The 15,193-nt window shown below is 32.6% G+C and overlaps 2 protein-coding genes across 3 annotated transcripts in view; both read right to left on the bottom strand.

Moving 5' to 3' along the window:
* LOC122502350 (neuropeptide Y receptor type 2-like) overlaps positions 1-15,193 on the bottom strand; it is a 94,804-nt gene that overhangs the window by 76,101 nt on the left and 3,510 nt on the right. The gene's annotated exons all lie outside the window — the stretch shown is intronic.
* LOC122502351 lies at positions 166-2,863 on the bottom strand. Its single transcript, XM_043612368.1, has 2 exons — positions 2,581-2,863; positions 166-2,433 (listed from the first exon to the last, which is right to left on the bottom strand). Exons 1-2 carry the CDS (start codon positions 2,658-2,660, stop codon positions 1,296-1,298), a joined length of 1,218 nt encoding a protein of 405 aa, XP_043468303.1. The 5' UTR covers positions 2,661-2,863; the 3' UTR covers positions 166-1,295.

The raw sequence follows: 15,193 nt of genomic DNA on the forward strand, positions 1-15,193 counted from the left end.
TCTAGAAATGGGTTATTATCGAAATTATTGGGAAAATTGTCGTGGAATTCCGTAGGGGGATAGAGATCATCCACAAGGGAGTGGAGTTTATCTATCGTTTCTCTATCTGCTGAGCATGAAGCTGTTGCAGGTTGAGTAAATCGGTTTTTAAAAGACTTTATTATGGCCCATATTTTTGTTAAAGGAGTATGTCTGTCCAGGGAATCGCAGAAGTTTTTAAATGATTGACGTCTAGCCTCACTAAGCGTGCGCTTAGCTATGGCTTCCGCTTTTTTATAATTAAGAAAATTTGAGTAATTAGCTAACTTTTTATAATTTTTAAAAGCTATTTTTCTATTATTAATGGCTTCATCGCATTTATTGTCCCACCAAGGTGCAGGAACAAAAGGTTTTCTGGAAGAGGTAGCATTCTTATTCGCGGGAGCGTTTTTCCGTTGAGGACATGCTGTTTTAATTGACAAGTCAACGAGTTCTACAAAATTATTATAATCAGAGATAGGATTATCAGTGTATAAAATATCAGAATTTGACTCCACGGATGAACGCAGTGTGGTGGAGAATAGGGTCCAATTTATATTTCTTAAATTATATTTGTGAGAGGAAAAAGATGCCATTGGTATTGAAATGCCCAATGACGAAAGAATAGGTAGATGATCACTACCAGCGGATCGTCAAGGACATTCCAAGATGAGGATGTGAAAAGGTTTGAAGAGACGAGAGTAAGATCCAATGCAGAACCGAGATTAGGTGGCCGGTCTACCATGGTAGGTGAGCCATCATTTAAGAGGATGAGGTCCATCTCATCCAGTTCTTCACATAAGTTACGCGCATTGGGACAGACATAAGAGCCTCCCCAAAGAGTGCTATGACAATTAAAATCACCTCCGATAAAAACGGAGTTGAATCCAGAATTTTTGATTGAATTAAAGAAGCGTTTCCAATAATTAAGGGGGGTTTGTCTACCAGGGACTCTATAAACAGAAACTATTAATAATTCACCCATAGAAGAGTCAATTGAGACAGCGAGTGTTTCAAGTTCGTCTTCCTGAGTAAAAATTGTTGAAATTTTTGAAAATATCAAGTTTTTGCGAATGGCGATAATGAGACCACCACCCTTATTTACTATTCTGTCGCTTCTAATAATATTAAATTGTTTTAAAATTTTTAAATTATGGTTTTTATCGGGTTTTAAAAAGGTTTCGGAAAGAAGGAGGACGTCGAATTTATTAGAGAGACTTTGAATTTCGGGTGCCTTTTTAGAGACACCTCGGCAATTCCATTGCAGGATATTTATTTTAGACAATTGATCCATTAATGTTGTTGTTTACGGAGTTGAACAATAAGATAATGCTTTCTATAATAGTATTAAGTAGACTTTCGTTGTGTTTAGTTTTTTCTGGTGAAGAACTGGATGAAAGTTGTGTGACATGATCTTTGATCATGGAGATTAGGAATGAAGGGAAGGATTCGTGGTTGGAAGTTTGATCAATAGTGTTAGATGTTGAAGGATTAGACATGGAACGAGATGCAGAGAGGGCAAAACCATTAGGAAGATCGCTACCGTCTCTACCATTGTTCCATTGTGTTGCGTAGAAGGAGTTAGTTCTTTTCCGTGACTGGGGCGTGCCAATTTTTTGGGTGGCAGGTCCAATCATGGGACTTCTCCGTTTTTGAGATGAGAGATTTGTGATGTCTGAAAAAAGTTGAGAAGAGTTTTGATTTGTCGAAGAAGGAGCTGGGATTTCTCCAAGCTGTGGAAAATTTGAGAAATTGAAAGAGTTCGGGGTTACACCTGTGTTTCTAGGTCGAAGGATAGCTTTTGCTTCAATGAAGGAGAGTCTGTGTATGGTAGCGTAAGTACGGATTTCCTTTTGAAAGGTGAATTCCGGACAATCCTTGGATCTAGCCAGATGAGGACCAGAGCAGTTTACACATTTTGGTGTCTTTGAAGTGTTTGGACAAGGGTTGGTTGTATCATGGGTGGTGTTTTCCCCGCAGGACTTGCATCGTGGTTGAGAGCGACAGTGTTTGGCGATGTGGCCAAACCTAAAGCATTTCATACATATACGAGGGTTCGGAAAGTAAGGACGAATGGGACTTGACCCTTTGTAGACCGCTACTCTTTGAGGAAGGACCGTACCCTGAAAGGTCAGTAGGACGGTTTTCGACGGAACGAACTTAAACTCCTTGGTTTTTTCGTCGTAAACTTTGCGATTAAAACACCGCGCTTGGATAATTTTGATTTTATTTACGTGTGGGCCCATAACCTCACCATACTCAATAATTTCCTCAACTGTAATATCCGTGTCGACATCGTTCATAATTCCCTGACAAGAAACGAAACTTGTAGGGATAATGCCTATCAGACCGTGAGATGACAGCTGGGGGTGATTGAGTAGTTGATTCGCCACTTGACCCGATTTTACGGTAACTCTAAGGGTGCGATCCCATGTGAGCAGAATACGTCGACCGAAAGCAGAAAATCATGAGAGTGAAAAGAACAACAATATCTACTTATCTCTTTTGCACTCATGATTTTCTGCTTTCGGTCGACGTATTCTGCTCACATGGGATCGCACCCTAACTTTACCCCGTCCACTTTGATTAATTTCGACGATTTTGTTTGGGAATAACGGATGAAGGATACGACCGACGGACATAGGGCCGAGGTCCTTTTTAAAATCAGCTGATTTGGGATCTTGTTGGATAAAAATTGCACAGTTGCTTTTCAGAGAATTATCATAGCTGAGTGTCTGATTAGTGTTTGTGTTAGTTTTGTCAGATGTGTCCGAGTTTGTTTGTTTTGTGCGCTGAGTTGGTGAAGGATTTTCCTTAGATACGTCAGAGTCGTGAGTTTCAGATGGTTTAATAATATGCGAATCATTGTTGCAGTGTTTTTTCTCCACACTACACTACATAAATTCGACTACGCTTCGGTAGGAAAATCACGATTCACAAAAGACGGCAATATGCACAAATAGCGTAAACTTTCATTACGAATGTAACACACGATGCGCTCGGTATCACCGCTCGCGAGGAACCGGGTATGTTACGAGGACATATGAGTTTTATGCGCAAACTCCGCGTGCTCTTGTTTGATTCGTTGAGTTCATACTTTGGCTGAATCCTTAAGAGGAACCGGGAATTACAAATAATAAAACAATAATATTCCGTTAAAACGGAGGGAAAACCTCACAAGCAAAATGGATCAATTAACAATTAATAATATTAATTATTAATGGAAACCAGTCTTCTTGAGACCTTGTCAGTCAACCGTCAACTTAGATCTAACTTCTAGTCTTGTAGTTATCCTCTAGCAGAGTTGTTCTCAGCTGTTAGTCCATGTTGAGGGAAGTGCGCATGTTAAAAGTGACGCGCATCCCCCACTTTACTATACACTTTTATGCACTTCACTAACCCAAATACAGTTCTAAAAGTAATGTAAAATTGGGTTTTTCCAATACGTGACAATTTTTAAGGTAAAAGGATCGAAAGTTTTTAGATGTACAATTTCGGTAGTTATTACCTGAATAGAGGATCTGGTCTATAAAACTAAGATGTTCTGATTTTATGACTTTCTAAAGGATATATACTTTTGGGTATATTTTACAATTGTACATAGTGTTAGAAAAACAGATAATTTTGGAAGGAATCGAAGAGTTTAGATTTTATAAGAAACACATTTTTCTTAATCCGGATTAACTTTATGATGTTTTAGAAATACTTTTGGGTTTCTTAAAAGTGGAAATATTCATTCTTTAAGCTATATAAAATAACATCTGTTAAAACATGAAAATATGTTTGGGTATTTTATTATACTATATTCTTTAGTCGTTCTCAGTCTCAGGTTTATATTTATTGAAATATAAATGGAAATATCCTTTCTTAATAATTTTGATTTCACCGCGACATACAATCGTGATTCGATTAATCTCGAAGTGTGATTCGAGCGAGATAGTAGTCGCTCGTCACAGTCCGTCGACCGTCTCGAGTCACATGACGTCCAGTTTCGCTCTGAGCATGTGGTTTTATCGTTGGGTGAATGTCGTGATTGTTTGTTATTTATAAAAAGTGCGTGTGCGAATCACAGTTTTGTTTATTTTATGTTTTATAAATATTTGTTTTTGTTTTAACTCGTTTTTAAATTGAACAATTAAAAAATATAACGGTCATATCGAACAAGAGTATTTAAAGTTGATTTGCTTCGAATAGATAGGCTCTTAGACGCAGTCCAAATTGTTAATTTATTATATTATACAGTTGACTTTTGTTGAATTTGTGTTGAAAAGTTTATATTTATTACGAATTATGATCTCAGCTAATGTTTATTATAGGTTATATAGGAGGTTATGTATGTTCAAGACTAAAGAGAAAAATGTTCAGTATTAATGCAAAAATTTTAATGAAATATTTTTAAATTTAACCTTAGATTTTTGTATTTAATTTTTTACAATATATTTATCATAAATAATCCTTAAAAAACGCACGAGACTCGCATTTCACTCTCATGCATCATGCACCTTTATGACATGCGAGCGTAATGCGTCTCATATGAGGACGCATCTGTCAGCGTCAGTGAAGGCACGAGTGCGAAAAGAAACCTCATACATGCGAGCATATCAATCTCAAATTGTTATCTGGGATAACGGATTAACTCCGCTAAGGTCTCATTTTGAAGGGGTGAGCGAGAGTAACAAATACATATGAATGCCATTTTCCAAATAACTACCCTTTATGAAATACACCCCTTCAAAAAATGCCAAAAATTAAAACAAAGGTATAATTTCAAGAAAATTTTTTTTTCGGCTATCAAAGTAACATATGTTTTAAAATATTGTAAACTTTGTAAAAAAATTAATAACAAAATTTTACCTCAGGGTAAAAAAAATTAATGAAAACTACCCCAAAAAAACGAAACAATTTAAAAATCTACCAAATTCGCCTAAAATTTATTACTCGGGGGTGTTAGCAAATTTTATTATTTTCTTTTAAAAATGTGGCCCTATGTTGAGTTGGTACGTGTGTGGCATGAGTAGGGATAAAAGCCAACGCAGAATAGATCTATAACCGGAACCGCAATCGTAAGCGTAACCGTAAGAATGAGTTAAAGAAGGATAGGTATATTGTTTATCCTTCTCTAACTCATTCTTACGCTTACGGTTACGATTGCGGTTCCGGTTACAGATCTATTCTGCGTTGGCCTTAAGAGAGGGCTTAGAGGCAGTTCGCTGGTGAAAGCGAGAAGCGCGAGAAGCGCGTTCGACTCTATTCAGGAGAGTCCAGAATAGAGTCGAAGTTCGACTCTATTCTGGACTCTCCTTCACGTGACCAACGCGCTTCTACCGACGTTCACAAACCCTATTCTGGACTCTCCTAGAGAGTCGAGATCGTCGGGCGAGAAGAATTCGAGAAGACTGTGTGTCTTGAAATTGTTAGAGAAAGCGTCGAGTGTGTGAAATAGTCTGTGTGACTTTTCATTATTGAAATTATAATTATCGGCTGAGTGACCATTATTATTTATTTTTAATTAATATTCATTTTAAATTTTACTAATTCTTTTATTCATTAAGGTATTTGTCACGTAAATTCGTTTTCGTCAGATTTTTTTTAAATTTCACATAATTATTCTTTGGATATTTATCTACAACCCAGCAAACACTGTTACAGATCTGTTACAGAACTGTGACAAATAATTGAAGAACATGTTCTGTAACTGGTGACTCACAGGGGACTCACTGGATACGCAAAATGTCGTAGTCAGGGGGATGTCACAGTTAAGTAACAGATCTGTAACATGGTGATAAAGATACTTGTCACAGTTCTAGAACAGTTACAAATATATGTTACTCATATCTGTCATTAAAAAATATTTAAATTAAAATTAAAAAAATATTCCACGCTGTTCTCGCATGTCATACATACCCAGAATGTTTATACATGTCGAAGAAAATTTGTTTTGCTATTTATTTAAATATTTACAATCACGAGGTCTCGAACGCAAGACGCAGCTAGGAGTGGATTAGAAATCAAACGCTCTACCAACTGCGCCACGGAGGCTCATGAAAGGAAGTTTAGAATTTACATATATAACGAAAAAACTATGAAAATGTACTTTGTAACTTGAAAAAGGATACTGTGTTTGCAACAATAGTATAATTATGTTATGTATAATATACATTATATTTAATAATGTTAATTGAAAAATGTAAATTTTCAAAGTAACAAGTATAAGGAAAGGCTTAAAAATTAATTTTTAAATGAAAGATTAAAGCAATAAATTTAAGCTTAATTAATGAAATTTCTAAATTTTTAGAACAAATTTATATTCTATAACTTTTCATTTAAATATAAATAGATTTTACAAAATAATAAATTTTCCTGCTATTACGCGTATTATCTAGTATTATAGGGTATTACACGGAGAAAAATTATTTTTAATGATTACAATAGTCTACATTACAGCTCGGATATGTGACCACTTTTTGGAATGATTACGAAGACTATGTAATATGTTAAGAATTTAGTAGGAACGATTACTATATAGCTGTTGTAAGGGATACCTTTATGTTTGTACTCTAGGGTGGTCCTTAAAAAGGTTTTTTTCGAATTTCTTTGCTCCCAGGGGTTTAAATGCTTCCAAATTAATAAAAAAAAATTCCCTAAAAATTTGAGCTCTTAATATTAACTTTTAGATAGTCCGCACTCAAACTTAAGTTTAAAAAATTTTTTTTTATTTTTTTATTTTTTATTAATTTATTTTGATAAAATTTGGAAGGTGAATCAATACTGAGGAGTATTACGGTCACAAACACCTAAAATCAGACAAAAGGATCTTCAAAAATATCGAAACAAATATTTTTTAGCAACTTTTGAATTTTTGAAAAAAATCGATGATTTTTGTATTTTTATAAATAACTTTTTTATCTATTAATATTTTCATTAATTCTTGTCAAAATTACATTCCTGACATGAAAACAAATCGATTAATGTATGGGGCATTCCAGGCCAAATCGGAAATTATTTTGCTTTTGCATCTTAAATTTTTTTTTAACATTTTTTTTAGTACTTTTTGAAATGAGCTACCTTGATTGTTTTCAAATTTTTTCATAAAGCGGTTCAGGAGATCCAGATTTTTGAAAAATAACGTTTTTTACGTAAATTTTTTTTTAAATGCTTATAACTCGGTCAAAAATTGATCAAATTGTTGGACGTTTTTATAATAGAAATTTAAAAAAAAATTTAAATAATTTACAATAAGATTTAAAAATTTTTAAAATAAAATTTCATTTTTAACAATATATGTATCCATCAATTTTTTCAAAATTTTTTGTAAGAAACTAGCGCTAAATTAACAATTTTTAAGCCTTGTCCGATGAAATGACTAACTTGCCATTTGACAAAATCACACAAATTCTTCACAGCAAATGTGTTTTTAGGCTGAGTCTCTCCAAACTTAACCTTCTTTCTGTGTAAAATTGAGATTTGGTCAAATGACAAGTTTGGCCTACCGTTTTCACTGTGTATATAAACATTAAAAATTTCAAATTAAATAGATCCCATCGTTTTCCCACGATCAGACAAGGCTTAAAAATTGTTAATTTAAGCTAGTTTCTTACAAAATATTTTTAAATAAATTGATTGATACATACATTGTTAAAAATTAAATTTTATTTTAAAAATTATAAAATCTTATCGTAAATTAGGTATTTAAAAAAATTTTTTTAATATTTGTATTGAAAACTACGGGTGAAAACAAAACTTTTCATTATAAAAACGTCCAATTTGATCAATTTTTGACCGAGTTATAAGCATTTAAAAAAAATTTACGTTAAGGTATTAGTCGCGTAAAATGGTTTTCGTCAGAATTTTTTCAAATTTTGCATACTTATTCCTGGAGTATTTATCTACAGAATGAGACCAATTTCATTAATTTTGACCGTTTCAAAGCTTCAAAAAATGAATTCAAAGTTCATACATTTTGCATGGAGGGAGCACCCTATGCATGTATTGATTTTGTTTAATAATTATTTATATGATAACTAATCGTCAGATTTTAAAATAAAAGTACCAAAGTATTCAATTAGATGAAACAAATAAATAAAAAAAACATGACATTTTTTGACCGTGCCAAACTATAAATAGTTATTAATAGTTATTAATTGTTATTTTTTTAACTTTCTGTCAATAGACAGAAAGTTAAAAAAATAACTAAATTATTTGAGTTTTCATACGAACGAATAGAGTGGGGAGTTAAACTATCTCTCTCACTCTCACTGCCCCACTCTAGTAAGCGGCCCGGTAAACTTTTGACCAGAGCCAACTGCGTGACTAATACCTTAAAAACGTCATTTTTCAAAAATCTGTATCTTCTGAACCGCTTTATGAAAAAAATTTGAAGAAAATCAAGGTAGCTCATTTCAAAGAGTACTAAAAGAAAAAAAATGTTAAAATACAAATTTAAGATGCAAAAGCAAAATAATTTCCGATTTGGCCTGGAATGCCCCATACATTAATCGATTTGTTTTCATGTCAGGAATGTAATTTTGACAAGAATTAATGAAAATATTAATAGATAAAAAAGTTATTTATAAAAATACAAAAATCATCGTTTTTTTTCAAAAATTCAAAAATTGCTAAAAAATATTTGTTTCGATATTTTTGAAGATCCTTTTGTCTGATTTTAGGTGTTTGTGACCGTAATACTCCTCAGTATTGATTCACCTTCCAAATTTTATCAAAATAAATTAATAAAAAATAAAAAAATTAAAAAAAAATTTTTAAACTTAAGTTTGAGTGCGGACTATCTAAAAGTTAATATTAAGAGCTCAAATTTTTAGGGAATTTTTTTTTATTAATTTGGAAGCATTTAAGCCCCTGGGAGCAAGAAAATTCGAAAAAACCTTTTTAAGGACCACCCTATTGTACTCCTTACAACAGCTATAGTAATCATAACAAAAAGTGGTCACATATCCGAGCAGTAATATAGACTATTGTAATCAGTACAAATAAATTTTTCTCCGTGTACAGAACTATTACAGGGTATTACTGATTATTACCTCTATAATATGTGGTACTACACTGACGTAATAATGCTCTATTACACTCTATTGCGTGACTCATACGGGAGGAGCGTACACGTTAATAATTCACAAGTAAATACCCCCTCGATTACATTACATGCACCATTAAAACATTTATGAGACTTTTATACATAATACACTGAGAAACCTGGATAGTCAAACTTAGAGGGTTATGTTTTGAGTGTTAAGCCTGATTCTGTGGATAGTTAAGTTTTCCCTCCGAGTTTGTCAAATTAATCATCGGAGTGTCTATTTATCCCTCCGAGATTGTTACGAAAAACTTAACCTCAAATATAGTCTGTTTGTCCCTCCAGATAGTTAGTTGAATACTCCAGTTTTCTCCGTGTAATATTGTTTAAATAGTCACCAGAAGAATAATAAAACTGAAGAAAATTTAAAGATAGAGTAAAAAATGCTACTAATAGTATTATAAAAGAAATAAGAAAGCAATTTGTTGTCAATAATTACTATATAGGTATTTTTTATAAAGTATTATGAATTATATTATATTAAAAATTATATGAATTACACCACATTGTTCGGACATATTTCCAGAACTAGATTAGAACGACAGTTGTTAGTTTTAGTTATTTATGACTTTGGCATTATAGAATTGACACGTAACGTTGTTACAGAAATGTTCTTAATTGTAATTGCAAGTATATTACAGAACTGCATTGCAACAGATGATTAGACCAGTTACATAACAATGATCCTACACAGTTATAGGACAAGGTTGGAACAACCGTTACAGAAAATGTGTGACATTAAAGTTATGTAACTCTTACATCACATTGTGATAGAACTGTGACATAAGCATAATACAGAAATATTCTGTAACTAACTTGTAACTATGTTCTAGAACTCTGTTACAATCAGGTAATATCACAGATCTATAACTAGTTAGGAACAACTGTTCTATAACACTGTGACCTCACTGTTATAGAATACTTATATAACGTGTTTGCTGGGAAAATAAGGCCTATTAAAATAAAATTGACCGTCTGTAAGTCTCAAAAAATGAAATCAAAGTTTCGATTTTTAACATGTAAGGTATAGGAAAAACATATGCAAACCACAGATTTTTAATTTTTGCACTTATACTAATCGTCAGATTTTTTAGAAAAACCAAAGTTTTATCTATTGAACCAAAATGAACTTTTATAAAAAAAATGAAAATTTTTCACCGTCTTGTTTAAAAGATATTTATAGAGACCTACACTTTGTGCGAAGCGCATAATCGCATAATTTTAAAAAATTGAAAGAAAGTTTAAGGTTTGACGTATTATAATGTTTAAATAAATAAAATAAAATAAATTTAATGTCGCATCAAAACGCATAATTTTTTTTCATCGCACAATTTTTGAATTCTCGCATAATTGTGCATAATTATATTTTTTGTGCAAGAAATATAAAAATATTTCACAGTCTAAATCTGCATTAACGAAATATCTGTTTATAAATACATTTTATCATAAATTTATGAATAAAATTAATCATACCGTCAACTGGGGCTATTTTGTGCATCCGGGGGCTATTTTGTGCACGCGAGTTTTTTAATGAAAAAAATTATTAAAATGAATTATTTTAATCTGCTATTTTGTTAAATGAAAGTTGGATTACATGACAATAGAGAGCACTAAATGTTATTATTTAATTCTTTGGCAATTAAGAGAAAAAAATTCCTAAAAACGGAAAATTTGTTTAAAAAATTTTGAAAGTTCGGAAAAATTATACCAGATCTTCTAGAGTTTTAATGTGTCTCATAAACTGTGTTAGATATTTGTTTTCAATTGTGTTGTGATGATACATACGTAATGCGCTAACTTTTTATTCATTATTTTAAGAGAAAAGTGGAAAAAACTGAAAAACCAGGATTCCATGGGGCTATTTTGTGCACTTAAAAAAATCAAATATTTTTCATAAATATTTTATTTAGTAAGTAAAGAAGATTCTGTTTATCATTTTAATACATTTTTGTCTTACTTTTCTGTCAAAAAACTGTAAATACGTTAATTAAAATCATTAAAACGATTAAAAGCTCTACCGGTGCACAACGTAACCTCAAAAAATGAACTTTAATTAATATTTATAAGTTTTTAAAATTAGTTTTAAAACTATTTTCTCGTTTCTCTTAAAATAACTTGAAAGTCATATTAGATATTAATATGTTATCTATTTAACCTTAAAAATATTTATTTCAAGTTTTTTAAAAATATCATTCAAAACCATTAAAAAAGCTCCTATTGAAATGATGTTTTAAAGTTATTTATAAGTTTTAAAACGATCATTTTATAATTATATTAGTATATTATTATAAAATATATATTAAAAAAGAAAAAAATTTTATTTACTATCTGCGTAATATACAATTTAAAGAAAGATTGTTAATTTTTAGTAAATCCAAATTTTAGCAAAATTTTAGTGCTTTATTTTACATTTTTTGTATAATATATCTACAAAAAAAATGTTACTAGGTCATTCTTTTTTTAATTTACTCTTAAATATATACACAAAAGATTTCATGAAGCAGAAACGATTAAAAAAATTGTTTACGCAACATTATAGAAAAACAAAGTTCGATGCACAAAATAGCCCCATCCCGGGAGTTATTGTGTTCACGACTTTCAATGACTATAACTAAGACAAAAAAATTTTTTTCTTTGCAAAATTTATAGGAAACCTTCAGAAGGATGTCCACAACATATATCAAAAGTTGATTTTCTTTATTCTCTTAATTCTGAATTTAAATAAATCTTTGAATCAAAAAAAAGCTATTTGGTGCACAAAATAGCCCCGGTTGACGGTACATAATTAAAAGGGCAATCCTAGTTGTAATTTTCAAAAAATCGGTTTTTCTTTTCTTGTATTTTTTCTAAGTTTACCCACACAACACCGAAAATTTCCTAAATATTTACTAAAAATTTACTTGCAAGCTTGGAAGTATTTACTTGCAAAGTTTAGTGAAAATTCTGCAAAGATTTAAATGTCCCACTCCAATAAATGTTGAGCTAACTTTGCAAGTAAATTCTTCGAGGTTTGCAAGTAAATCTTTAATAAATTTTTAGGAAAGTTTCGGTACTGTGTGGGTAGGGTCTCAGACATATGTTTGTGAAATAATAAGTTGATATTTTAAAAATTGAGTGAGATATAAAGCTTTAAAGATCTGAAGTAAGGTTCAGTTAAGTCTGGCTTCATGTAGCCCGGAACAAAATTTCGTCTAATGAAAGAGTATGATAAAACTTTAAACTCGTTTTTCTTAAAACAGCATTTTGCAAATCGGTGATCGCACTATTTCTCAAAAACTACTGCACTGAATTTCCGATTTTTCTTGAGTTTAGTGTGCTTTTTTAATACATAAAAATCTACTCCTCACCTCAATAGAATGATTTCTTTTTTTAAGAAAGGGGTCGTCCATAAAGCATGTGATATTTGAAGGAGTAGGGGGGTCCATAAAATATCAGGCTTCATATTATTAATCATTAATGGAAAAAGTATCAAGATGGGGGGATAAAATTTCGGAAATTAAGTATGCTTTATGGATGACCCTAAACAATATCTTTTTACAGCTGAGAACCCACAGCATTTTTTTATCTTTTACTTTAACTAAATTCGTTTGAATTTTGTATTTCTGAGAAACCAGCTCCTTGTTACCGTGGTCATCGCAAAACATATTTCTTATGATGACCTTTACTCTATATTTATAGAGAATAAGTTGCTTTATTTAAAAATGTTGGTGGTTTTTCTTAAAAAAATTAACATAATGTTAAAACCTTTATTTGGGTCCTTAATAGCGTTTTTCTTTCAAAAGCATCAATTTGCACTTTTTAATTTTTCAACGCATAATTTCGCATAATAATCAGTTTTTCAGGGCATAATCCAGTAATTTTCAGCGTCATAAAATACTGTCCTTAGATATTTAACATCAAACTTGAAAACTTATTTTAACATTTATTGTAAATGACAGGTGAATTCGTAAACGTGGCAATAGCGCTTGTTAAATACTACAGCTTGTCTGCTACTTTTGGCGCGAAATTTTAAAGACGGCTATGCGCCAAACTTGCGACGTTGCCACGATCGTTTTTCATGCGAGAGGTTATGAATGTACATTGAGAACATCTGTGTGTCAAACTGTACGTCCGCAAAAGTTTTTCGGAAACTCGCATTCATAATCGTTTCATAAGTACAGTCAACGGATACAAACTTTTGAGAGTGACCAGTCGCGCGACAAATACCTTAAAACTATTGAAATAAACATTTTCTTCATTAAAATCGTGAACCTCTTCTTTTTGTGTTTTCCCAAAAAATATAAAATATAACAGGGGTTTTCAGGGTCGCTGTTTACGAATCCGATGTTAGTTTTCAAAAATTCAAAATGGCGGATCCAATATGGCGGACGATAAATTAAAAATTCATCAGATTCGTCTAAAAATTGTCACTCGGGGGTTTTCGAGGTCGCTGATTACGAATCCGATGTCAGTTTTAAAAAATTCAGAATGGCAGATCCAACATGGCTGACGATAAATTTAAAAATTTATTAGATTCGGCTGAATCTTGTTATGCAATTGGGGTGGTTTCCAGGAGGGTGCTTATTAATATTATCCATATCTGTGTCACTTAGAAACAATTTTTTTATAATTTAGAAGCATTTAGAAGCTATAGATTTTTTTTATCATTCACAAAAACTTTTATCAGCAATGGGTGGTTATTTGACTTTGGGCTTGTTTTTTAAACGGTAGTTTACATTAACTATAATTACATAGTCATCATAAAACTATTTTTTCGTATATTCGAAACGTCCCAGGCAGAAAAGTTGAAGAAGTGTCAGCACTAACGACCGGCATGGTACCGAACCGGTTGTAAAGTCGGACTTATGCCGGTACCGGCAAAAAGGTACCGGGCCGGATATGAAATAAATACCGGCCCAGTACCGGCCCGGTGGTAAATGTGGATTTGTACCGGTACTGGTAGTGTGTACCGGGCCGGTTGATAAAAAATATCTGGCCCAGCACCGACCCGATACTATAATTTACTTCTGTTTTTATACCGCCGAAGAAGATTTGCCGGTGATAATTTTTTTACCGGCCCAGCACCGGCCCGGTACTGTCATTTCGCTCTGTTTTATACCGCCGGAGGAGATTTGTCGGTGATAATATTTTTACCGGACTAGCACCGGCCCGATACTATAATTTTGTTCTGTTTTTATACCGCCAAAGAAGATTTGCCGGTGATAATATTTGTACCGGCCCAGCACCCGACCGGTACTACCATTTGGTTTCGTTGTTATACTGATGAAGGGGATTTGCCGGTGATAATATATTTACCGGCCCAGCACCGGCCCGGTACTGTCATTTCGCTCTGTTTTATACCGCCGGAGGAGATTTGCCGGTGATAATATTTTTACCGGCCCAGCACCGGCGTAGCACCGGCCCGGTTCAGTCATTTCGCTCTGTATTATACCGCCGAAGGAGATATGCCGGTGATAATATTTGTACCGGCCCAGCACCCGACCGGTACTACTATTTTGTTCTGTTTTTATACCGCCAAAGAAGATTTGCCGGTGATAATATTTGTACCGGCCCAGCACCCGACCGGTACTACTATTTTGTTCTGTTTTTATACCGCCAAAGAAGATTTGCCGGTGATAATATTTGTACCGGCCCAGCACCGGCCCGGTACCACCATTTGGTTTTGTTTTTATACGAACGAAGGAGATTTGCCGGTGATAATATTTGAGCCGGCCCAGCACCCGCCCAGCACAAATATTTACTTAATACTTTCTACTGGCACAGAAGTTTTGCCGACAAAAATATTATTACTGGCCCAGTGTCGTCCCGGTTGTTTGCTAATGTTAAACTAGCAGAAAAAGAATTAAAGAAGTGGAAAAAAAATTTGAAAATTAATTTATTAATTAATTAAATAATTTAATTATTAATAATAAATTAATTAGTTAGTTATGCCGGCAATTATATTAATACCGAGTAGGTTGCTTATTGGTGCCGGCCCGGTATTTAGCCGGTGAATAGGGCGGTTATTATTATTTATAATTACTTTTTTTATTTATTTATTTTTAATGATTTAAATTGAATTAAAATAAATTAGAAAATACAAAT

This window comes from Leptopilina heterotoma, unplaced genomic scaffold (assembly GCF_015476425.1).
Source record: "Leptopilina heterotoma isolate Lh14 unplaced genomic scaffold, ASM1547642v1 Lhet_228, whole genome shotgun sequence".
Taxonomy (NCBI): domain Eukaryota; kingdom Metazoa; phylum Arthropoda; class Insecta; order Hymenoptera; family Figitidae; genus Leptopilina; species Leptopilina heterotoma.